The following is a 21,949-nucleotide window of genomic DNA, read 5'->3' as shown; positions in this document are numbered from 1 at the left end:
TTTCCTATTACGGTCATTACTCTGCAGCTACTTTTGGATGTAGCTCCGACGTCTCAGATCATCGGATCCGCAGTGGTGGTAGTTTAGTTATCACGTGCTGTATATTCACGTGCTTCCTGTGCTGCCTGTGCTGCCTGAGACATGGCGCAAGGGTGAGGGAACCACAGCCAGGTGAGAGCAGTAGCAGTTTTTGTGGCCACAGAGTGCTGCACCCGCCATACAGCGTCTGCTGCGGTCGTCTACCACGCCCTTGAACTTGCCCATCGCGAACACCTTTTCTCTGGGAAATGTGCTGCACACTTTCTCCAACACTCTTCCCTTAGCTTCTGCTTCCCCTGCTGCTTTTTCCTCTCGAGCTGGTTCTTCTATCTGATTGCGTCTTTGCTCAGCCGTCTCTCTCGCTTTTTTCCTCCTTTCACCATTTTTACCAGTTTTCTTGTTTTTATCATTTGAAACATTGTCCATTGTCCATTGCTTCTTGTAGTCGTAATTATAGCAAGAATTATAACTGTAATCATACTGGTGATCATGTCCATTTCTCGAAAACTCTTTTCTCTCATACAACCCTTCTTCAACTTGTTTCATCATTTTATTGTACTCAAACATCTCTTTTTCATATCGATACCTCTCTCGTTGATCATCAATTTCATATTCTTCATAATATTTTCTATCGTTATCTTTATCGCTATCTCTGTCTTTATCTTCTATTTTTTGGGAGGGTTCAATCAATTTACCATTTTCATTATACTTTTTCTTCTCTGACAGAGTAAATTCTTTTTCTTCTTTATTATTATTATTATTGTTATTACCATAAATTAATCCAATTACTTTAAAAAATTTCTTACCACCAAAACACTCATTCCCATTACTACTTGGATTATTACATTCATCAATCTCATTTATCTCATCCATACTTTTATCACTATCTTTATCAATATCTAAAACATCTTCCTTCCTTTCTCCTTTCTTATCGTCTTCAATTATATTCTTAATTCTCTTTTTCTCTTCTTTTCCATCTTTATAATTAATAATAGATATCCCTATACCATTAAACCCTTTGTATTTTTTTATCATTTTATTTTTATATCTATCTTATCAAATTAAAACAAAAAATTTGAAATAATATTAATATTAATAATTAAATATGCATAATAATTAAAAATATTTTATAGTATATGTTTGCAATTTTTGAATAAATATGAATAAATAGATATATGAAAATGAACAAATGAACAAATAAACAAACAATTACTGTAATTGAGTATTAAGTATATATACCAAAAACACATTAAAAGCAATATCAAAGGAAATTCCCCAAAAACATTTCCTTTTTGTGTAATCTTTTTCTCTTCTTTCCTCTATTGATTCGGTGCTATTTTAAATACCAATAATCGAACTTGTTTAAACCCAAACAATTTTCGGCACAATGGACAATTTGCTTTGATTTTCTTTCTTTCCATTGACATATTAAACGATTTAAATAAACATTCAAAACAGAAAAAATGTCCACAATCCAACGTTAACGTTGATTCAGGATTATCAAAACAAATCGGACATTCCAATGAATTTAATGACAAGTTTTTTTCATTTTTGTTTTCTTTCAATAGCTCTTCACTCATTTCGTGGTTTTCTAAATCGGAATCAGAATCGACATCAAATTTATTAACATTATTACTATTACTATTATTATTATTATTATTATTATTATTATTATTATTATTATTATTATTATTATTATTATTATTATTATTATTACTATTATTATTACTATGATTTTTTTTATTCTTATTGAGTCTTTTAGGATTAATAATTTCCTGAACAGCATCATCATTATCATTCAAGATATTAGTAGTATCAATAATTTCTAAATCATTACTACCAATGATTTCTAAATCATTTTGAGATGTTTCAAGATCAATAATATTATTTGGAACAACTTCTGAAATATCATCACCATTATTATTATCATCATTAGTAGCAGTAGTAGTAGTAATAGTAGTATTATCATTACTTATATCAAAAAAAGATTCATTTATTGAACGAAGTCTGGAACGAGTTCTTGATGTAATATTAAATGAAGGGATAGTATTATTATTATTATTATTTGTACGGTGATTCGGCAAGGCAAGCTCAACGTTATCATTAAATTGAATAGTTGAATCATCGTTTTTATCGTCGTCTGTATCATCATCGGTATTATCATCGGTATCATTTTCAATATTAAGATTTATGGTCTCAGTATTAATATAATTACTATCAATGCTGTTATTAATATCATGAAGATTATTGGAAACTTGGTTTTCATTAAAATTTTCATTTCCATTGGAAGCATCGATTTCATTATCTAGATTTCCATTATAGTTAGCATCTTCTTCATTACCGATAGGGGTATACGAGACAATTTCATTATTTCTATTGTTTATATGGCTATTTATATGATTGCTGATATCATTTCCATCAGCAACTAAAAGATAACTTGAATTTCTATTGCTAAATCTGGTTGGATTTCTAAAACGATTATTAAAATGACTATGAAGCTGATTGTTTTCAATCAACAGGTTATTGATACTAGAAAGATCAGCAATAGATTCAATAATACGGTTTGTAACAGAATTGGAATTGGTATTATTATTATTATTACTATTATTATTATTATTATTACTATTATTATTACTATTATTATTATTATTATTACTATTATTATTACTATTATTATTATTATTACTATTATTACTATTATTATCATTATTATTATTATCATTATTATTATTATTATTATCGTTGTTGTTATTATTATTATTATTGCGATTATTGCCACTGTTATTATTGGTATAAGTTGTTGTATTTATGTTTATGGTTGCATTTGAGTCTGTATTATTTATATTTAAAATATTGTGAATATCATTATTAGTCCGACGAATAGTTCGACTAATAGTGGTGGCACAATTATTAATTGAAATAGAATTTCCATTGACATTGAAGCTATCACTATCACTGTTATTTTCGCCTTCATTATCAGAAAGCAAGCTTACTATTTCCACTTTCTGTCTTTTACTTCTAGTTATTCGAGTATTATTATTTCTATTGCCATTAAATTCATTTTGAATTACATTTTGACTTTCTAGTTGGCTCCTTGATCTTTTATTATTTCGAATATTATTTTGATGAGATGTTTCGACGAAATGATTTACTTCTCCGTCATTTGATGTATCTGAATCATTTGGATTATTAAACCCATTCAAAGTGATTGAGTTATTTGAATCATTAGGTGTATTTAAGCAATTTAAATTATCTAAATTGGAAGTATAGTAGGTATTTAACTGAGAATTCAATAAAGGAGTATTTGTGTCAGAATAGTTGGGCAAATTGCCATAGTCAATAGAGGATGTATCAGCATTTGTGTTGTTTTCGCCATTAATATTGTTAATATGGGGATCATTGTTATTGTTGTTGTCGTCGCTGTTGTCAGTTGAAGTGGAAGTAGTTGGAGGATAAGCAGAGTGGTTGTAGGGGCTGTTGAGAATGTTGTTGATATTATTAGTGAAAGAACGATGGTTTGCCATGACAAACAATGCTAGACACCAAAGCCAATTTATCAAATAAAGCCGAGAACTTAAGGATGATCAAAAAGCAGCAAAAACAGCAAAAGCAGCAAAAGCAGTGGAGAGAAACACCTCGTAAACAGAGCCTATTGATGAGCCCTATTAAATCGAGCCCTATAGATTGTGACTTTCTCTAAGTCAACACGTTATCGAGAAGGAAGTGTTTCTCCGTCCTTATTGAGAGATAATAGTGCTCAGATAGGTCTTATCTTTAACAATAATACATGTAGTATTTAGAATGTAAAAGTTAATTTATTCACTATATAGTTTTTTGAGAGCTCTCTCGTCTCTCATCTTGTCTATCGATCAATGAAGAATAAGAAGTAAAAGAGGAATCGTAAATGGAATGATTATCTAATCAACAGAGTATTAATTAATCAAGAGTGATAATATCACAAGATAAAAGCCCTCGTACAGGGCTTTAATGAATAGGGCTCAAATATTGCTGCCCTATATCTGCTCGTGTATGTGATAAGGGCTCTTTAATTACTGATTGCGTGCCCTGCTGCTTTTACTGGCGATGCGGGTAAATTTTGTGACTGTTGTCTGTTTTGGGCGGGGTCAATTTTTGATCAGTGTTCCACTGAGTGTTTTGATATAATAAAATTATTCAAGATAGTTTATCTTAGAGCAACCAAATATACCTATAATATCAATAAATCTATATCAAAATGTCTGGTGCATCTGGTAATAAATATCGTGTTTCTGTATGTTAGACCAACTATTTATCAATTACATTAGTATAATGGCTCAGTGAATTTAAGCATAGTATAATATCGAATAGTAGAATGTTGTCAAATAAAGTGGTGAAATATCAGAAGAAAAATATTTCGGCATCTAAACAGATAGAAATATTGTATTTTCGAGTTCAGTCCAAAGCTTTAATTGCAATTTAAATATATATTCAAGGATATACACAATGGATACCTGCAATTCAAGGACAATTTTATTCATTATATTTACAGTATTAATTTGAATCTGAGTTTATATTTATATTTCATTTCAAATTATATCCAACTTAAATACAAGTTAAATTAATTAAATCAATACAAATCATTCATAATTATGTGATTCATTGAAAAGTAATCTATTTTAAAGACAATGATAAATATCAATTGAAGTAAAATAAAAAGAATCAAACATTTTCATTGAAATTCCCAAAATTACTTGAAAAATTAGAACAAAAATTAAAATTAAAAACAGTTTAATAATGGTGAAATAAAAATTGTTTATACTTAAAAATTACCCATTTTTTTCTGAGATTATCAGATTAAAAATTTCTATATCTGACTATTTTATTGTTACTTATTGAAAATTGACCTGATGACAAAATAATTGATTGAATCCAGAAAAAAATTGATTAAAATGAGTCAAAAGAAACTGAAATATGTGAAAATAAAAATTATTAAAAAGTATTAAAAATGAGTGAAATTTCAACCATTCATCTTAACATTTCAACAGATCTGAAATTGATAGTGGATTCTCTAAATTAATACATTATTTATAGGCAATTATGCTATAGATTTTAACCTATCACAAAAGTTGTCACTATTATATCACATTATACTCTATCATTTTTTTTGACCATAGCAAATGTCTATTTGAACTGTGAAACTAACCTTTATTTTTTCTTGTTAGCTTGGTCTTCCAGTAGGTGCTGTCATTAATTGTTGCGACAACACCGGTGCCAGAAACTTGAACATCATATCTGTCAAGGGTTTTGGTGCCAGATTGAACAGATTGCCTGCTGCTTCTGTTGGTGATATGGTTATGGCCACCGTTAAAAAGGGTAAACCTGAATTAAGGAAAAAAGTTATGCCAGCTATTGTAGTTCGTCAAGCCAAACCATGGAGAAGAAAGGATGGTGTATTTTTATACTTTGAAGATAACGCTGGTGTTATTGTCAACCCTAAAGGTGAAATGAAAGGTTCTGCCATCACTGGTCCAGTTGGTAAAGAATGTGCTGACTTATGGCCTCGTATCGCCTCCAACTCTGGTGTTGTAGTCTAAGTAATATTTTTCAGCCCCTCTCTGCGTCCTGATAGCTCGTAATAAATACATTTCTTCTGTACCATTCCCCTTCTATTCATTAATCACCTCACTAAAACTTCCTTTATAACTTTTGCATTCTGTGATTATATCTGCGTCCCATTTGGGTAATACCTCTCGTTAGGGTAACGTCTCCCCTGATCAAACTCGCTCTTCCTCTTCAAACCCTCTTTCTTCTTCAAGCAATGTCGAACAACCCTCACTCCTCCTCCAACGCAGCCTCCATGTCCTCCTCCAACAACAAAAATGTAAACGCCTCCAATTCCATCAAAAGACCCAATGCTAATAACGGCATCAACACCTCCAATGTGAATAGACAGCAGCAAAACATCAACCCAAATGCAGCCTCATCCAATGTTTCTTCCAACTCTGCTTCCAACACCAATTCTGCTACTTCCACCCAACGATCTAGTCAGGGTTTTACGCCTGCTGACTTGAACAAGATAGTTTTGGAATATTTGAATAAAAAGGGTTATCATAAAACTGAATCAATGCTCAGACTAGAGTCTCAAAATTATCCAACGCAGCAACAACCACAAAATGTTCCCTCCACTTCATCCTATTATACGCACAACAATAGTAATCAAAATAACATTGGTGGTTCCTCCAATATATCTTCTTACCCACCAAACCCAATGAACAAACAAAATTACACATACAACAATCTTAACAAAAATAACCTAATAAACAGACAAAATTCAATCAATAATACCGGCCTTGATCAATCTAATTATTTTGATAATACCAATAATGCCAACAATAAATCTTCTTTATTCAAAAAATTTAATATTGACAATATTGATCCGGATCTATATAATCGTGCCTATCGTTTGCTAAGAAACTGGGTTGAAAATTCCTTAGATCTCTATAAACATGACTTGAAAAAAATTTTATATCCAATTTTTGTTCATTGTTTCATTGACTTGATCGATAAAAATTTTTTGAATTTTTCTAAAAACTTTTTTAATACTTATAAGACCGACCATTTAGTTTTACATAATGATGAAATATTAAAATTGTCAAAAATTTATTTGCCTGAACATTTGAAAAATAATTCATTAATTTTGGCTTTTAAATCGGCTAAATATAAAATCCTAATATCAAAAACATCTTTATATTTACTATTATATTTCTTGCATGAAAATCAAGCTGTTGGCGGTGATTTATTAATTAGATTAATTAATCAACATTTGAACCCATATTTGATTGATTCATCTAATGTCAACAACAATTTTAACAGTAATTTTAATAGCAATTTAATTATAAACAACAATGATAATAATTTTGATAACTTAATTGATACAATTAATGGGCTAAATCCTGAAGAAGGTTTGCCTGGTTATTCTACTATAGATCAATTGAATAAATTTAATCAAAAACCTTTGAAATTAGGCTCTTATCCAAATGATGATGACTTCATTCAAGAAACTGAAGCTGAATTAAAAGAAGAAGATGAAAAAGAAGCTAATAGTAAAAAATCAACCAACAAAATCTCTTTATACAATGTATATCAAAAATTGAAACAAGATAATGGAAATCTTAGCAATATTGATGATCTTGCTCTTAATAATAATAACAGCAACAATAATAACAATAACAGTAACAATTTAAATGAAAATGACGAAAACTCCAATGATAATAACCTCAACAAGCCTTTGGATAATAATGAAAATGGCTTTATAAATGACAATCAAAATAATAAAGATATTTTTAATAATAAAATAGATAATAATATCATAATTCAAAATGAGATTGAAAGTGATTCAAAAAACAATGAATTGAAAATAAATAGTGATGATAATAATATCAAGATGAATGATGTAAAAATGGACAATAATGAGAAACCTGATAAAAATGGCTTATTGATTTCTCCTGAAAAAAAAGAATTTTCTGCTAGATTAGATACTACTAATAGCAATAATTTAAACAATAATAATAATAATAATAATAATAATAATAATAATAATAATGATAACAATAATACTAATAATACTAATAATATTAATAATATTAATAATATTAATAATATTAATAATATTAATAATAATAGTAATAATAATAATAATAATAAAAATATTATAACACCGACATCAAAAGTAACCAAAAAAGATAAAGAAGAACCAAGTATGTATGACTCTCCCGCTAAAGGTATATTACCACTACCTAAAAAGACTTATTTTGATATTAAAAGAGAAATATTAAAGGTTCAAGATGCAAGAGCGAGAATTCATTTAAATTTCAAACAACCATCTGCTCCAAGTATTTGTATGTACACTTTTCATAATACAAATGATAATTTGATTTGCTTAGAATTTAATGAAAATTGTAACATTATTGCTGGTGGATTTGAAGATAGTTATATTCAATTATGGTCCCTTGATGGCTCTCCATTAAATTCAATAATTAAAGGCGATAAAAATAACAATCAATATTCTAGAAAATTAATTGGGCATAGTGGTGCAGTTTATGGGATTTCTTTTAGTCCTGATAATCGCTATATGCTATCATGTTCAGCAGATAAAACTGTGAGATTATGGTCATTGGATACTTATACATCATTAGTATGTTATAAAGCTCATATACAACCCATTTGGGATGTCAAGTTTAGTCCATTTGGATATTATTTTGCAACAGCGTCTCATGATCAAACAGCCTGTTTATGGAGCTGTGATCATATTTATCCATTAAGAATTTTTGCGGGACATTTGGATGATGTTGATTGTATTGAATTTCATCCCAACTCAACATATGTTTTCACAGGATCAGCAGATAAATCGATTAGAATGTGGGATGTTACTAGTGGTGAATGTGTTCGAGTATTTTATGGACATGCTCAAGGTGTTAGTTGTTTAGCTGTTTCACCAGATGGTAGATGGTTGGCTTCTGGAGGACATGATTCAATTATTAACCTTTGGGATATTGGAGCAGGAAGAAAACTTAAAATTTTAAGAGGGCATGGTAGATCATCTATCTATTCGTTGAGTTTTTCAAGAGAAGGAAATATACTTGTTAGTGGAGCAGGGGATAATTCAGTTCGAATTTGGGATGTTAAAAAGGGAACAACAGAATACGTTTCCGAGCCTGAAGCATTTCAACTTAAAAATGAAGTAAATAGCAATATTCAAAATGCCGCTGATAATAAAAATGGAAATGTGAATAAGAGAGGTGATAATTTAAATGGCAAACGAAATGAGACGATTGGTGGAGTCAAGAATGATGTTAATGTTGAAAGACGTCGTAAAGAGGTTATAACATCATTAGACCATATGGCAGCATTTTTCACTAAAAAGACACCAGTTTACAAAGTTCATTTTACAAGACGTAATTTATGTTTAGCAGCTGGTGCATTTACAGGATGAGAAAAGAAAATTGAAGAATTTTGGATAAAACAATTCTTGAAGATAAAATTAAACTTTTGAGGGTTGTTTTTTCTTGTTTTATTGTTTAATTTTTTCGATTATCATATTTATTGTTTTAAATTCAGTTAGGATGTGTAATTTAATAAGTTAATTTAATAATTTAGTTTACTAGTGTATTTTTATCAATTGAATACATTGAAGTGTATAAGTAGTGTAAGATTAGATAAAGACGTGTAATGATAAGATGACTGAAAATAAAAACCCAAAAAAAATGAAATACATATGTCAAAATAAAACATCTAATGATTGTATTTTTAATTATTGATCAGAAGAGCGAGATCTTGGTTTTTTCTTTTCAGACTCAATCTTTTTTTGTTTTTCAATTTCTTCAACATATTGAGCGACAGTTTGATTTTCTAATCTTTCATAATGGCCCGGTCTCATTACGGCTATTTCGATATTTTTAGCACCAGTTTGAACAACTTCTAATAGAGACTTTATGGCCAAGGAGATGGTTTCTTGTTCATCCATATCTGGTTTATGGTTTTTCTCTAAGAATTCGCGTACGGTTTTGCTGCTTCTGCCGATAGAATTTGCCTTCCAAGCAGAAAAGATTCCAGAGGGTTCAGTTTGATATAGCTTTGGAACGTTGTCATTATTATCAAAACCAGCAATGAGAGTTGAAATACCAAAGGGTCTCACGCCACCGGATTGAGTATATCTTTGTTGAACACCAGCTACATATTTAGTTAGATATTCGATTGTAACAGAATCTTCCAAGTTCAATTTATGAGATTGAGCTTCGACTCTTGCTTTATCAATTAGAATTCTAGAGTCGGCGTTTAAACCAGCGTAAGTTAGAAGGACATGTTTATCTATTTTATTGATTTTGCTTGGGGTGGTTCTGGGATCTTGTAGTTTTAAAGTGCTTCTTCTTTCACAACCGAGAACAACTACATTTTTTCCCTTGACACCAACAGCGCAGGTTCCTCTTTTAACGGCTTCGGAAGCATATTCAACCTCTAAAAGACAAATGAACAAAAAAAAGAGGAAAAGTGAAATATGTTAATAATTGAGCAAACTCTGAAAAATCATTGAAAAATCATTGAAAATTGGACGCATATGAGCGAGGAAAAGACAATTGGCAAAAAGACCAAACATACGAAAAACATGGCCATCGGGACTAAAGGAAAGAGTTAGTATACTTGAGCTGAGGCAAAGAGAAGACGAGGTGGATCAGCAGAACCAGCTGGGGTGGCAACTGCTGCAGAGCTGGCGACGAGCTGAAGCAATTGCAATGCAGAGCTGGTGCACAGACAATAGAATACATACCTGAAGATGGATAAAGCACGATCGTAACCACTCATTGTTGGCGAAGGAAGCAGAAGAAGGGTGGAGTTGAGTTGAAGAGAAAAGCGTTTCTTCTTCCTCTGCTGCTTTTGCCGTCGCACCAGGGGCGGGTAACGCGCTCTGACAATAAAATACTAACACGCTCGAACCCAATTTGGAAACACGATATAATAAAACAGAGCACAGAAGCTGATGATGGGCAAGGCCACAAAACACACTCTCGACGTCCAATGGATTTGCACAAAACCCCCAGGCTCTGTTTCCTTGAAGGACCACTACATTCGGACAAACTACCTCTACCAGGCCTCGACCTTGATGGCGTTGTCTGCTTCTTCTGATTCGCCTGACTCGAATTCCCTTAATGATCTTTTGTCTAGATCCTATGTCCACAATATGAACTGGGTCGTCAAAAAGGCTCTAATCAAGTTGTATGTCTAACCTCTGAATCTCTAAACTCACTTTGCTCCTTTTATCACTTGTTGTTTATTCACTCTGTTTTTTCATCGAACATTTAGCAAATCTACTAACCTGCCTGTAACTCTTTTTTCTCAATTTTCCATTTTCATTCTCCAATTACAGGAGCCCAACAATTAAGAGAACAGTTTGTAAAAAATGCAACAGAAGACTAATTTCAGGTAAGAACTGCTCAGTTGAAGTAACCAACACTAGCAATTTGAAAACTCCAGTTAATGATATATTGACTGTTTCTTGCATTTGCCAAAAATTTAAGAAAAACTATCCTATTGGCAAAAACTTAAATTATAAAATTTTTGCTCACAATGATAATCTTCTACCAGTAAAGTAGCACTATAGAAAACTCACAAGTTTTTATTAAATTATCTTAATCATCTTACTTATATACTGAAAACAAAAATAAAATATTATTTTAAATCACAACTCTAAGTTAACATACAAAAAACTACAAAAGTTTGTAAAGAAAAGAAAGAAAGAAAAACAAAACGTCCAAAAATAAATTAAAAGTAAATCAAAAGTAAATCAAAAGTAAATCAAAAGTAAATCAAAAGTAAATCAAAAGTAAATCAAAAATAAATTAATAAATTAATAAATTAATAATAGATTAATAATAAATCAAAATATCAACCAAATAAAAAACAAAACTAAAAAACACGTAAAAGAATGCAAATTTTATATAATTCACTTTAAATAATAAAATAAAACAATAAAATAACAAAATATATTAATATTAACAGAAATGAATTAAAAAAAAAAAGCAGTGAAAGTACTGAAAAGCAAAAATAAAAAGACGAAAAAACCGAATTGAACTAAAATAATATAACTTTTTTATATTTTACTTTTTTTTTCTTTCCATTCTTCTTGTTTTCTGTCACTTTTGTATTTATTTTTTATATTTATATTTATACTCTTTTAATTTGACTAACGACTGAATTGATTCAAATATTGATAATTATTATCATATATATCTCCTGCTCCATTGACTAAAACAACATCTGTTACAATATCAATTTTCCTGGAATTAAATGAAAAAACTGTCGACAATAAATCCCCAGTAATCTGTAGTTGATAATTCTTAATGATATTACATGTTAATATTGATGGTATTTCATTTTCAATCACTGCGTCGTATAGAAATGGTGGAAACTCATATTTATAAAACAATTTGTTATTGATAATAACCTTTCGGAAATCCGAAAATTTAAATTGGAAATTTCTCAATCTATTACTGTTGAGTAAATCTAATTTTTCACAGACAAATTTTTGTGTATCTTTAATATAATACGTCAAGTTTGATATCAATCTAATATCGAAATTGGACAAGTTGAAATTTTCTGTCAAATTTCCTTTTTTCAAACTATTGTTATTTTCATTCGCAAATTTGGAATTTGGATCAATTAATTTCAATAAATCATCGGAAGATAATGGAGCAATTAATGATATTTTTAAACAATTTTTCAAATTTTCAAATGTTTTAATTATTCTATTGTTGTAATTTGAATTGTATAAATTTCTTTCTTTTGATATGAATTCCACTTGGAAAATCAATGGAACTTGAATTTTGTTGTCATCGGCAGATATAGTCGATTTGATGAAATTTTTAAAAGTTGCTGTAGCTGATAATTTCATTGAGCTTCTTTTCGAGTTGTCTGAACTTATTGTGGAAGCAGTTGTAATTGGGGTATTGTCATTTGATCCTGAATTTGAATTTGAGCTTGAGTTCATTGCATTTACTTTATATTTAAATGTGAAACTTTGATATTCAAACATTGTCTTATCGTTAATTCTTTTTAAACTAAAGTGGGAAAACTCAGGCTTGGGCAAAAACTTGAAAGGAATTGTTTTTTTAAGTACTAGTTCTGATTTTTTGTTTTCAACATAAACTTGTAAGGAATATTCAACTTTGACATAGGAATTTTTCAACTTGTAGCCATAGGAAGCAGGAAGATAACATGGAAGAGATATGCCATCTTTATTAAGAGACTTGATTAATGGTTTATAGCCCGGTTTATGAAGATTATTTTCAACACAATTGAAATTGAAATTGGGGCCAGGTAAAGATATTTTGAAGGGAAACTGATAAGTGTTTGGAACTAATTCATAAGAATGATTTTTTGGATTTAATTTGTAAAGATAGTTTTTGTCGTCTTCTACTGGAAATAGGATAAAGTCCTTATTTAAAATGCTGTGTTCTTCAACGAAGTTTGTCTTGAAACCATTGTCAAAGTAGGAATAAAAGGTGCTGGAGACGCCAGATAGAACCACTTTAATTGATTTTATATAGGTCTTTGAATAAGTCTTGAGATTGACGTTTCCAGTTATTGTTTCCAAGTTGGTGAAAAAGGGATCGTTTTTCTTTTCATCTAGAGTGGCATCTAGTTCGTAGGCTTTGCTGAAGAGACCCATGCTGGTTAAAGGAGATGGTGGGCAGGTGTAATGGAGTAGAGCTGAGTAGAGTCGAGTTGAGTAGAGTCGAGTAGGATAAGACGATAGTCGAGTATAGTATAATATAATAAAATGTAATGTAATGGAAATAATAACAATATCTGAAGAAAGATAATGAAAAGTAAAGAAATTAAAATAGAGGAAAAAAGAGAAGGTTTGATATGAGTATTTATACTTGGAATCAATAATGTAGAAGCAAGCTAGAAGATATGAGTAAGTGAATAAATTCTAAATTCTAAAAATTTTGGATAGTTAAATAATGTTTTAATTAAACTAAACTGGTTAATTTTAGGAGTTTAAAATAAGAAAAATAAAAAAAAAACAAAAAAAAGAAGAAAAATAGACAAAAATTGACAAAAATTGGGATGATTGGCAATTATAGTTATTGGAGACTGGGGCTATTGGGTCTACTGAGCAATGATGATTGAGAAACTGGACAGATAAATTGAAAGGACAGTTTTACTACAATCGAGTAAGTTATTTCTGCTAGTGGTCCAGAGAATTAGTTCTTCAATGGATAGGTGAATCATAGGTTTACTTCTACAGCTCAACACTGAGGTATTCAAGTGATTAGTATCAAATCAGGAAAGTGTTCGAGTAATACAGTGAGAGTCTGTTTAGGAGCCAATTCCTCAAAAGTAAAGTTTATGGATTTGTGATTGAATTAATAATAATTTACTTTAAAATGAATTTAAACTGGCTGGAAAATGGTTTAAGTCCAGAATAATATAAAGTGTGGATTACTAACTCAGTGGCAGTGAATAAGTGTAGCCCTCCTAATTTGTTTTTTTAGTTAAATAACATATTTCTTGACGATAGTCTGATAGAAATTGACATGTCATGAAATGGAAAAAAGTAGTAATTAGAGATAAATAGAATTTGAATTTTAAATTCAATTTCGTGAGCAAAAGCAAAGGGCAATAAAATGATTATATAATAAATGATAGACATGAGTGAAATTGATAAAAGTCTCAACGAGCAATCATTGCTGGAGAACAGAAACGCGAAATGGAAGCAATTACCATTGGAAGCAGATAGCAAGAGAAAGAGAGAAAGAGAGAGAGGGAATACTAGACTACTTTTAGTGAAAGCCATAGAGATTATACAATCAGCACAGGCAATTGGAGAGAGAATTGGCTTTGATGGTGGTTTAACAAAAAGAATGCGAATACTTTGAAGCTGCGAGAAGTTATTAATTGATAAAATCAGATTCACAGCAACAGTCTTAACAGTTTTTAAACAGTTTTTGTTGTAATTAACATTTAGAATTTCAATTTCAATTCAAATTGAAATTTAAATTTGAATCTAAACCGAAATCTAATCTTAAATTGGATTTATTTGAAAATGAAAACTTCTCTTTATTCAATGCAGTGTTGCTTATGACATTCACCACGAAAAAGAACATCGTCATGAGAGATATTGGGATGAAATGAGAGATAATTGAGAAAGCATCTGGATTGTTTGGCCATTGGGTCTACAAAACGAAGAGCCATCAGAAAATCTCAATTTCTGATTGGGCATTGGATAGGAATTTGGAGCAGATAAAATTTGTAGGATAAAACATTGATAAAAAATTAATAAAACCATGGACAAACTAGACAATTATCAAATTGGTTGCAATAGGAATTTCAAGGGGGCTACTTTTACTTGAAAGAACAGGAAAGGATAGAGCAGATCAATTTCCTTCAGCAAGAACATTAGGCAGCTGTAGTTGATTGAGTCGTAAATATTCTATTATTCTGCTAGCTTAGTAGTACCCAAGACACTAACAGATGAGAGTGGCACTATTATAACATAACATTTAGTGGTGATTAATTGCTACAGCACTGCAATATATACTTGGATATTATTTCAACATCACCTTAACATCGCTTTGATAGTACTGCAATACACCATTTTCCAATTGTTTTACTGTTTTGTGGGTGGGATTACCAAACAGCTCTCAGGCTGAGTCTTTTGGCAGTTTGGATAAAAGACTAAGAGTGCAGAGGAAATGGGACATTGACCAACCTTTCATGGGGAAATTATGAGAATGTCTTCAATGTCTTTCAGAATGTCTACTGTACTGAAAAAAAAAACGAATTTTTTGGATAACTTGCAGTACTATCAAGTCGACCAACGAGCCATGAAAGGTTTTGCCAGGCATTTTCAAGTTGTTAACTTGGATAAACTATTAGCTGGAGCGTTATTGCTGTTGCTATTGCAGCATAAAACAATGATAATAAGTTCATAAACTAAGAATTGCACTAAATAAACCAGTAAATACCAAATAGATCTGTGATCTCGTATGGTAGGAATTGTGAAACAATACAGCATTAAAACGTTCAAGCATTCAGAGCAATAAATTGGCCCAAAAAACCGTAATTCAATTGCACTGAGTCATTGCTGATAGGTAAATGCTTTGTTTAATTCTACATGAGGGCATTCAATTTTGGTTCAGTTGATAATCTGCAAAAAAGCCAAATTCTTACCTAAAAAAATTGTGTTTTAAGTTAGTACCTCGATCAAATCGTTAACGTTATCAACCTAATTCCTAAGAGGCTTGAGGAGCATAAGGATCTTAAGGAACTTAAATAGCATGACTGCTTGGTATTCAAGTTTCTAATAAAATATTACAAGTGAAATAATAAAATACAAATACAAATACAAATACACAGCTAATCCAGTTAATGATTAACAACATAATTTAATTGAGTAAGACAATAGTTTCAAAACAAATCTCCGGTGAACCCAGAGACTAAATACATTGTTTATAGCAGAATCAATAGCAGCAAATCCCTATTATCCCTCTAGCTGAAAGTGATCAGATTCGCTGCAATGCCAAAATAATTCAACGTAACATGGTACCAGTGAAATCAGCAGTTTTAACTGTAATTTTTGAATTATATTCACTACATTCACTATTCTCGCTGTATTTGGGGCAATACACGTGATGTTTATATTTTGTTTGCTGAATCAGCGCTTACATAACCACCCTGCTCTTCCCGGGAAGCTGTTCTGCTTTAACAGCGGTTGCTGATTGGCCAATAGCTGTGGTGGTTAGCCCCACCACAGCTGGTGTAAGATGAGACGAAGATGGTGGTCCTATCACACACCTGCTTCTATATATATATATATATATATATATCTACAGCCATCTCTTCGTCTTCCCCAGACTGCTCTCTTGTTTGTTTTTCCTGTTTTAAAATCCTTCTTTTTCGTCGCCAATTCTCTGATATAGTATCACCATGAGCAACTCTTTTTCAAAAACCCTTGCTTCTCAACCAAAAAAATTGATCTTAGTTCGTCATGGACAAAGTGAATGGAACGAGAAAAACTTGTTCACCGGTTGGGTCGACGTTAAACTAACTGAAAAGGGTAGAAGCGAAGCTCAAAGAGCAGGCGTCTTGTTAAAGGAATCTGGCTTAAAACCTGACATCTTATATACCTCTAAATTATCAAGAGCCATTCAAACTGCCAACATCGCTTTAGAAACTGCTGACAGACTATTCATCGACGTTAAAAGAACTTGGAGACTAAATGAACGTCACTATGGTGACTTGCAAGGTAAGGATAAATCTGAAGCTTTGAACCAATTTGGCCCTGAGCTATTCAAAACCTACAGAAGAAGTTACGATACTCCTCCTCCACCAATCGCCGATGACAACAAATTCTCTCAATTTGGTGATGAAAGATACAAAGAAATCGATCCAAATGTCTTGCCTAAAACCGAATCATTGAAATTGGTGATTGACAGATTATTACCATACTGGCAAGATGAAATTGCAAGGGACTTGTTAGACAACAAAACCGTCTTAGTTGTAGCCCATGGTAATTCCCTAAGAGGTTTGTACAAACATTTAACCGGAATTACTGCCGAAGAAATTTCTGAAATCAATATTCCAACTGGTATTCCTTTGGTCTTTGAATTGGATTCTACTTTGAATCCAATCAAACCCCCTTACTATTTGGATCCAGAAGCTGCCGCTGCCGGTGCTGCTGCTGTTGCTGCCCAAGGCCAAAAGAAATAAACCTCTTTTATACATAGCATCTCAATATATCTTTATTTCAATCAAACTCAATTCGAGTTAACTCACTTTTCCTCAATTGAACTCATTTCTATCCATCTCACATCATTTATCTCACTCGTGCTATCTCTTATCCAGCCCGAGATTCCTTTTTTCAAAACATCACAAAACGTGACATTTCACTATTCCCTCACGCGCCATAATGCGTGTTTCTGCACATACCGCGTATGTGGAACCCCAGAATTGCAATTATTTCGCTCCATATATAATACCCACTATCTACCCAATTTCCTTCATAACTCCAGATTGTAGTTCTTTATCTCGACCTCTGAGATATTTTACATACCTTAAAATATCTTCAAATATCCTGAAGTAACTTCAGATATCCTGAAGTATCTTCAAATATCTAAAAAATGATCATAAGGTCTTCTTTAAGACCGGTGCTTCATTCATTCCCCATAACGGCTTCCCTCCACCAAAATCCACTTCTAAATCAGATCAATATTACTCTAAAAGTCAGACTATTCAATTCTTCTACATCTGCTAATAAACTCATCTTAGCAAACTCTAATCAAAATGTGTCCTCACCATTAATACCTTTTGTGAAAAAAAACTCAAAAAATATCATTATCAACAATAGTCTTCCCTCATTTTTCAAAAATTCGGCATTTTTCACTTTAAACCAAAACATTAATCTCAGTAAAAATTTTAATTCAACTTTTTTTCATACAAATTCTTTTATAAGGCTTCCTGCTATCAATAACGTCATTAAAAATAAATCCTCAAAAATCGTCAGTAATGAACAATTCGTTGCTAAATTATACGAAAACATCAAAGTCACTGAATGGGAAATTCTTAAAGAGCTAGCTTCAAAATTATGGCCAAGGGACAACCCCTGGGCAAAATTTAGAGTCATAGTAGCCTTTGGTCTATTAATACTGGCCAAAGTCTTAAATGTTCAAGTTCCCTTTTATTTTAAACAAATTATCGACGATATGAATATTGATTGGGTAGGGGATGTTGGCACCGTTGCAACAATAGTTGGTGGAACTATTTTTGCTTATGGTGCTGCTAGATTTGGTTCTGTTTTATTTGGTGAATTGAGAAATGCTATTTTTGCAAGAGTAGCTCAAAATGCGATCAATACAGTGGCTCATGATACTTTTGTCCATTTATTAAAATTGGATTTAAATTTCCATTTATCAAGACAAACTGGTGGAATGACAAGAGCTATTGATAGAGGTACAAAGGGTATTTCTAATGTTTTAACTGCAATGGTTTTCCATATTTTACCCATTTCTTTTGAAATCACAATGGTTTGTTCAATTTTAACTTATAACTATGGCTCTGCTTTTGCGTCCGTAACTTTATTAACAATGTTAACCTACGCCATTTTCACCATCAAAACCACTACTTGGAGAACTCAATTTAGAAGAATCTCAAATAAAGCTGATAATCAAGCTGCAAGTATTGCTTTGGATTCTCTAATCAATTACGAAGCCGTAAAATATTTCAACAATGAACATTATCAGGTATCAAAATATGATAAAGCATTGAAAAAATATAATGATGCAAAAGTTAAAGTCGCAACCTCTTTAGCATTTTTAAATTCTGGTCAAAATTTTATTTTTACTTCGGCTTTAACTTCAATGATGTATATGGCTTGTAATGGTGTCTCAAATGGTTCATTGACTGTAGGAGACTTGGTTCTTATCAATCAATTGGTGTTTCAATTATCAGTTCCTTTAAACTTTCTTGGTTCCGTTTATAGAGATTTAAAGCAGTCCTTATTGGATATGGAATCATTATTCAAATATAATAAAGTCCCAATCAAAATTAAAGATTCATCTGATGCAAAACCTTTGATTTTAACAGGTGGAAATATAGAATTTGTTAATGTTTGCTTTGGTTATCATCCCGATAGACAAATTATTAAAAACATGTCCTTTAAGATTCCTGCTGGTCAAAAAGTCGCCTTGGTTGGTCCATCTGGTTCTGGAAAATCAACCATCTTAAAATTGATTTTCAGATTTTATGATGTTGATAGCGGCGAAATTTTAATTGATGGCCAGAATATCAAAAACGTCTCATTGGACTCTTTAAGAAAAGCAATTGGTGTTGTTCCACAAGATACCCCTCTATTCAATGAAAGCATTATTGAAAACGTTAGATATGGTGACTTGAAAGCAACTGATGAAGAAGTTCAAAAGGCTATAAAGGATGCAAAATTAGATAAATTAATAGAAGATTTGCCAGATGGAGTCAACACCATCGTTGGTGAAAGAGGTATGATGATCTCTGGTGGTGAAAAACAGAGACTAGCAATTGCAAGATTGTTATTAAAGAAAGCTCCAATCACATTTTTTGATGAAGCCACTTCGGCTTTAGATACTCATACTGAACAATCTTTATTAAAAGAAATTAAAACAATATTTCATGAAAATAAAAACACACAAGTTTCAATTGCTCATAGATTAAGAACAATAGCTGATAGTGATAAAATTATTGTTTTGCAAAATGGTCATGTTCAAGAAGAAGGTAATCACTTTGAATTATTACAGCATCCAGATTCCTTATATGCTGAATTATGGAATATTCAAGAAAACTTAGATCTTGAAGAACAAATGTTGAAAGAGGACGAATCAAGAGTCAAAAAATTAAAAGAAAAAATGCAACAAAAACTTGGTGTTTCAGCATAATGAATATATGCTTTTTTTTTTACATAACATCATATTTTTCTTTTCAAAAATTTACTGCATATAGGTTAGCTTATTCAAAATTTAATGTTAATATACTGTTTTTTTGTTTGTTTTTGTTTGTTTTTATTGACCCGAAAACCCTCTATTAAATTCGTTTCAAAACACAAAGAAAGCTGACAGAATATTGTTTTTAAGAGAAGTTGTGCGATTCTTTTAATGATTTTTAGTTTTCAAAATCAAAGAATAAAAAAAAGTTGCTTCCTATTTTAGGAAGTTGATTTCGATCCACACTACTGGATTTAAACGTGACTATTTTTTTTTTGGAAATTTTTCAGATTTTTTAGATGTTTCAGACTCAAAAACAGGTTGAAGAAAGTGATTTCAATTAAATCATTGTGCAATTACAAATATAAATGGCCTCAACTATTAGAAAATCGAAAAGGTCCAAGGGAAATGGCAAGAAAAGCCATACAAAGTCAGCCAAATCTATTGTTCACAACAATATAAAAGCTAAAAGCAAGAAAAAGAGTCATGGTGATGATGAAAATGAAGATTTGGAATCAAATTATCTTCTGAAGTTGTTGGATGAAGACAATAAAGAATCTAAAGACAACAGCAAAAGTAATGATGCCAGCAATAATAAAATTAAAGAAATTGAAATAGAAACGGAAGTAAATCCCTCAGAAGAACAAACTGCTTCTGAAGAAGAGAAGGCTGATAATAATCCTCACAACGACAGTGACAGTGATAATGAAAATGATAGTGATAATGATACAAAAAAAGAGAAAAATCAAGAACCAAAAGAAGTTAAAATAGATGCTGAAGCTGAATTGCAAAAAGCTGAAAGGACTATTTTTATCGGAAATTTATCTTCATCAGTTGTCACCAACAAGAGTGATTACAAACTTTTAAAAGAGAAATTTCTGAAATATGGTGCAATTGAATCGATTAGATTTAGATCAATTTCTTTTCAAGATACTTTACCAAGAAAGCTAGCCATTAAGGCGCAAAATTTTCATAATTCGAGAGATACTCTAAATTGTTATTTAGTATTTAAAGAATACGACCAGAAGAAAATCAATGATTCATTATCTGAAAATAATTCATTTTTTTTAAATAATCATTTAAGGGTGGATTCAATCTCTCATCCAATTAAAAAAGATAATAATAGATCAATATTTATTGGAAATATTAATTTTGAAGAAAAAGAAGAGAATTTGAGAAACTATTTTGTTAATAAATTGAAAATCAAACAAACTGATGTTGAATATGTTAGAATAGTGAGAGATCCAAAAACCAATGTAGGAAAAGGTTTTGCATATCTTCAATTCAATGATTTTATTCATGTTTCCAAGGCTTTGTTGCTCAATGATAAGGAAATTGAATATTATGATGGTGGCGAAAGTAGCAAAAAAATTACAAAGGGAAGAACACTTAGGATTAGTCGTTGTAGAACAACTAAACCTTCAAATTCAATTGCTGGAATTAATAGTTTATTAGTTCAAAACAATATTAAAATTGATAAAAATAAATTTGGAAGAGCCAATAAAATGCTCAGCAAGAGTGAAAAGGCTAAGATCAATAAAGATATTATAATAGAAGGTTCTAGAGCTCAAAAAGGTAAAGATATATATGTTAAAAATGGTAAGATTAAAAAAAGTAGTAAAGTTAAAAAGCCAAGAATAAGTGAGAGATCAAAGAAATTTCGATTAATGAAAAGAGAAGAAGAGAAAAAAATTAAGAAAATAAAAAGTTGAAACTTCTCAAAAATAATGCCAATACTAGTCGATTTTTACAATTATTGTTACGAAAAAAACAAAACTGAATAGAATAAATTTTACCAAGGGAAATATTTTGAGACTCCACTACTATTTTAAGAACTTTGGAATTTATGAGATTCTTTAAGCTGCATTTAATTGGTGATTATGGATTATATACAAGATTTTTAGCATATATATAATGGA

At 30.9% G+C, this 21,949-nt stretch overlaps 11 protein-coding genes across 11 annotated transcripts; 7 read left to right on the top strand and 4 right to left on the bottom strand.

Moving 5' to 3' along the window:
* Positions 1 to 211: 211 nt before the first annotated feature.
* Positions 212 to 1,198, bottom strand: ASCRUDRAFT_75377 (uncharacterized protein; the record flags this gene model as incomplete). Its single annotated transcript, XM_020193039.1, has 1 exon — positions 212 to 1,198. A coding segment is annotated over exon 1 (689 nt), but the record flags the coding sequence as incomplete, so codon positions are not given.
* An 18-nt stretch (positions 1,199 to 1,216) lies between these two features.
* On the bottom strand, positions 1,217 to 3,641 carry ASCRUDRAFT_141487 (RING finger protein). Its single transcript, XM_020189176.1, has one exon. The coding sequence runs from the start codon at positions 3,561 to 3,563 to the stop codon at positions 1,359 to 1,361; it is 2,205 nt and encodes a 734-aa protein (XP_020047660.1). The 5' UTR covers positions 3,564 to 3,641; the 3' UTR covers positions 1,217 to 1,358.
* A 632-nt stretch (positions 3,642 to 4,273) lies between these two features.
* RPL23A (60S ribosomal protein uL14) lies at positions 4,274 to 5,823 on the top strand (the record flags this gene model as incomplete). The annotated part of the gene is made up of 2 exons (XM_020191194.1): positions 4,274 to 4,309; positions 5,241 to 5,823. The coding sequence occupies 2 exons, from the start codon at positions 4,274 to 4,276 to the stop codon at positions 5,610 to 5,612; spliced, it is 408 nt and encodes a 135-aa protein (XP_020047659.1). The 3' UTR covers positions 5,613 to 5,823.
* Positions 5,824 to 7,575: 1,752 nt separating this feature from the next.
* Positions 7,576 to 9,175, top strand: ASCRUDRAFT_75374 (chromatin modification protein). The gene has a single exon (XM_020193038.1). It carries the CDS (start codon positions 7,778 to 7,780, stop codon positions 9,008 to 9,010), a length of 1,233 nt encoding a protein of 410 aa, XP_020047658.1. The 5' UTR covers positions 7,576 to 7,777; the 3' UTR covers positions 9,011 to 9,175.
* Positions 9,176 to 9,328: 153 nt separating this feature from the next.
* PRE6 (proteasome core particle subunit alpha 4) lies at positions 9,329 to 10,377 on the bottom strand (the record flags this gene model as incomplete). Its single annotated transcript, XM_020190500.1, has 3 exons — positions 9,329 to 10,032; positions 10,174 to 10,193; positions 10,343 to 10,377. 3 exons carry the CDS (start codon positions 10,375 to 10,377, stop codon positions 9,329 to 9,331), a joined length of 759 nt encoding a protein of 252 aa, XP_020047657.1.
* Positions 10,378 to 10,555: 178 nt separating this feature from the next.
* Positions 10,556 to 11,165, top strand: RPR2 (ribonuclease P protein subunit RPR2; the record flags this gene model as incomplete). Its single annotated transcript, XM_020190474.1, has 2 exons — positions 10,556 to 10,788; positions 10,940 to 11,165. The coding sequence occupies 2 exons, from the start codon at positions 10,556 to 10,558 to the stop codon at positions 11,163 to 11,165; spliced, it is 459 nt and encodes a 152-aa protein (XP_020047656.1).
* A 431-nt stretch (positions 11,166 to 11,596) lies between these two features.
* ASCRUDRAFT_75373 (uncharacterized protein) lies at positions 11,597 to 13,523 on the bottom strand. The gene has a single exon (XM_020193037.1). The coding sequence runs from the start codon at positions 13,238 to 13,240 to the stop codon at positions 11,756 to 11,758; it is 1,485 nt and encodes a 494-aa protein (XP_020047655.1). The 5' UTR covers positions 13,241 to 13,523; the 3' UTR covers positions 11,597 to 11,755.
* Positions 13,524 to 14,097: 574 nt separating this feature from the next.
* ASCRUDRAFT_75372 (uncharacterized protein) lies at positions 14,098 to 14,491 on the top strand. Its single transcript, XM_020193036.1, has one exon. It carries the CDS (start codon positions 14,229 to 14,231, stop codon positions 14,454 to 14,456), a length of 228 nt encoding a protein of 75 aa, XP_020047654.1. The 5' UTR covers positions 14,098 to 14,228; the 3' UTR covers positions 14,457 to 14,491.
* A 1,888-nt stretch (positions 14,492 to 16,379) lies between these two features.
* On the top strand, positions 16,380 to 17,598 carry ASCRUDRAFT_75370 (2,3-bisphosphoglycerate-dependent phosphoglycerate mutase). The gene has a single exon (XM_020193035.1). It carries the CDS (start codon positions 16,507 to 16,509, stop codon positions 17,287 to 17,289), a length of 783 nt encoding a protein of 260 aa, XP_020047653.1. The 5' UTR covers positions 16,380 to 16,506; the 3' UTR covers positions 17,290 to 17,598.
* A 101-nt stretch (positions 17,599 to 17,699) lies between these two features.
* Positions 17,700 to 19,985, top strand: ATM1 (ATP-binding cassette Fe/S cluster precursor transporter ATM1; the record flags this gene model as incomplete). Its single annotated transcript, XM_020190482.1, has 1 exon — positions 17,700 to 19,985. One exon carries the CDS (start codon positions 17,700 to 17,702, stop codon positions 19,983 to 19,985), a length of 2,286 nt encoding a protein of 761 aa, XP_020047652.1.
* Positions 19,986 to 20,806: 821 nt separating this feature from the next.
* On the top strand, positions 20,807 to 21,721 carry NOP12 (rRNA-processing protein NOP12; the record flags this gene model as incomplete). The annotated part of the gene is made up of 1 exon (XM_020189828.1): positions 20,807 to 21,721. A coding segment is annotated over one exon (915 nt), but the record flags the coding sequence as incomplete, so codon positions are not given.
* Positions 21,722 to 21,949: the final 228 nt, after the last annotated feature.

The sequence above is a fragment of the Ascoidea rubescens genome (genome assembly GCF_001661345.1).
Source record: "Ascoidea rubescens DSM 1968 unplaced genomic scaffold ASCRUscaffold_5, whole genome shotgun sequence".
Lineage (NCBI taxonomy): Eukaryota > Fungi > Ascomycota > Saccharomycetes > Ascoideales > Ascoideaceae > Ascoidea > Ascoidea rubescens.
Note: the sequence above shows the minus strand (reverse complement) of the source record. Positions and strands in the feature narration are given on the sequence as shown.

What these genes read in the sequence shown, in the direction of transcription:
- ASCRUDRAFT_141487 (XM_020189176.1), bottom strand. Translation starts at nt 3,563, where the DNA reads ATGGCAAACCATCGTTCTTTCACTAATAATATCAACAACATTCTCAAC.
- ASCRUDRAFT_75374 (XM_020193038.1), top strand. Translation starts at nt 7,778, where the DNA reads ATGTATGACTCTCCCGCTAAAGGTATATTACCACTACCTAAAAAGACT.
- ASCRUDRAFT_75373 (XM_020193037.1), bottom strand. Translation starts at nt 13,240, where the DNA reads ATGGGTCTCTTCAGCAAAGCCTACGAACTAGATGCCACTCTAGATGAA.
- ASCRUDRAFT_75372 (XM_020193036.1), top strand. Translation starts at nt 14,229, where the DNA reads ATGAGTGAAATTGATAAAAGTCTCAACGAGCAATCATTGCTGGAGAAC.
- ASCRUDRAFT_75370 (XM_020193035.1), top strand. Translation starts at nt 16,507, where the DNA reads ATGAGCAACTCTTTTTCAAAAACCCTTGCTTCTCAACCAAAAAAATTG.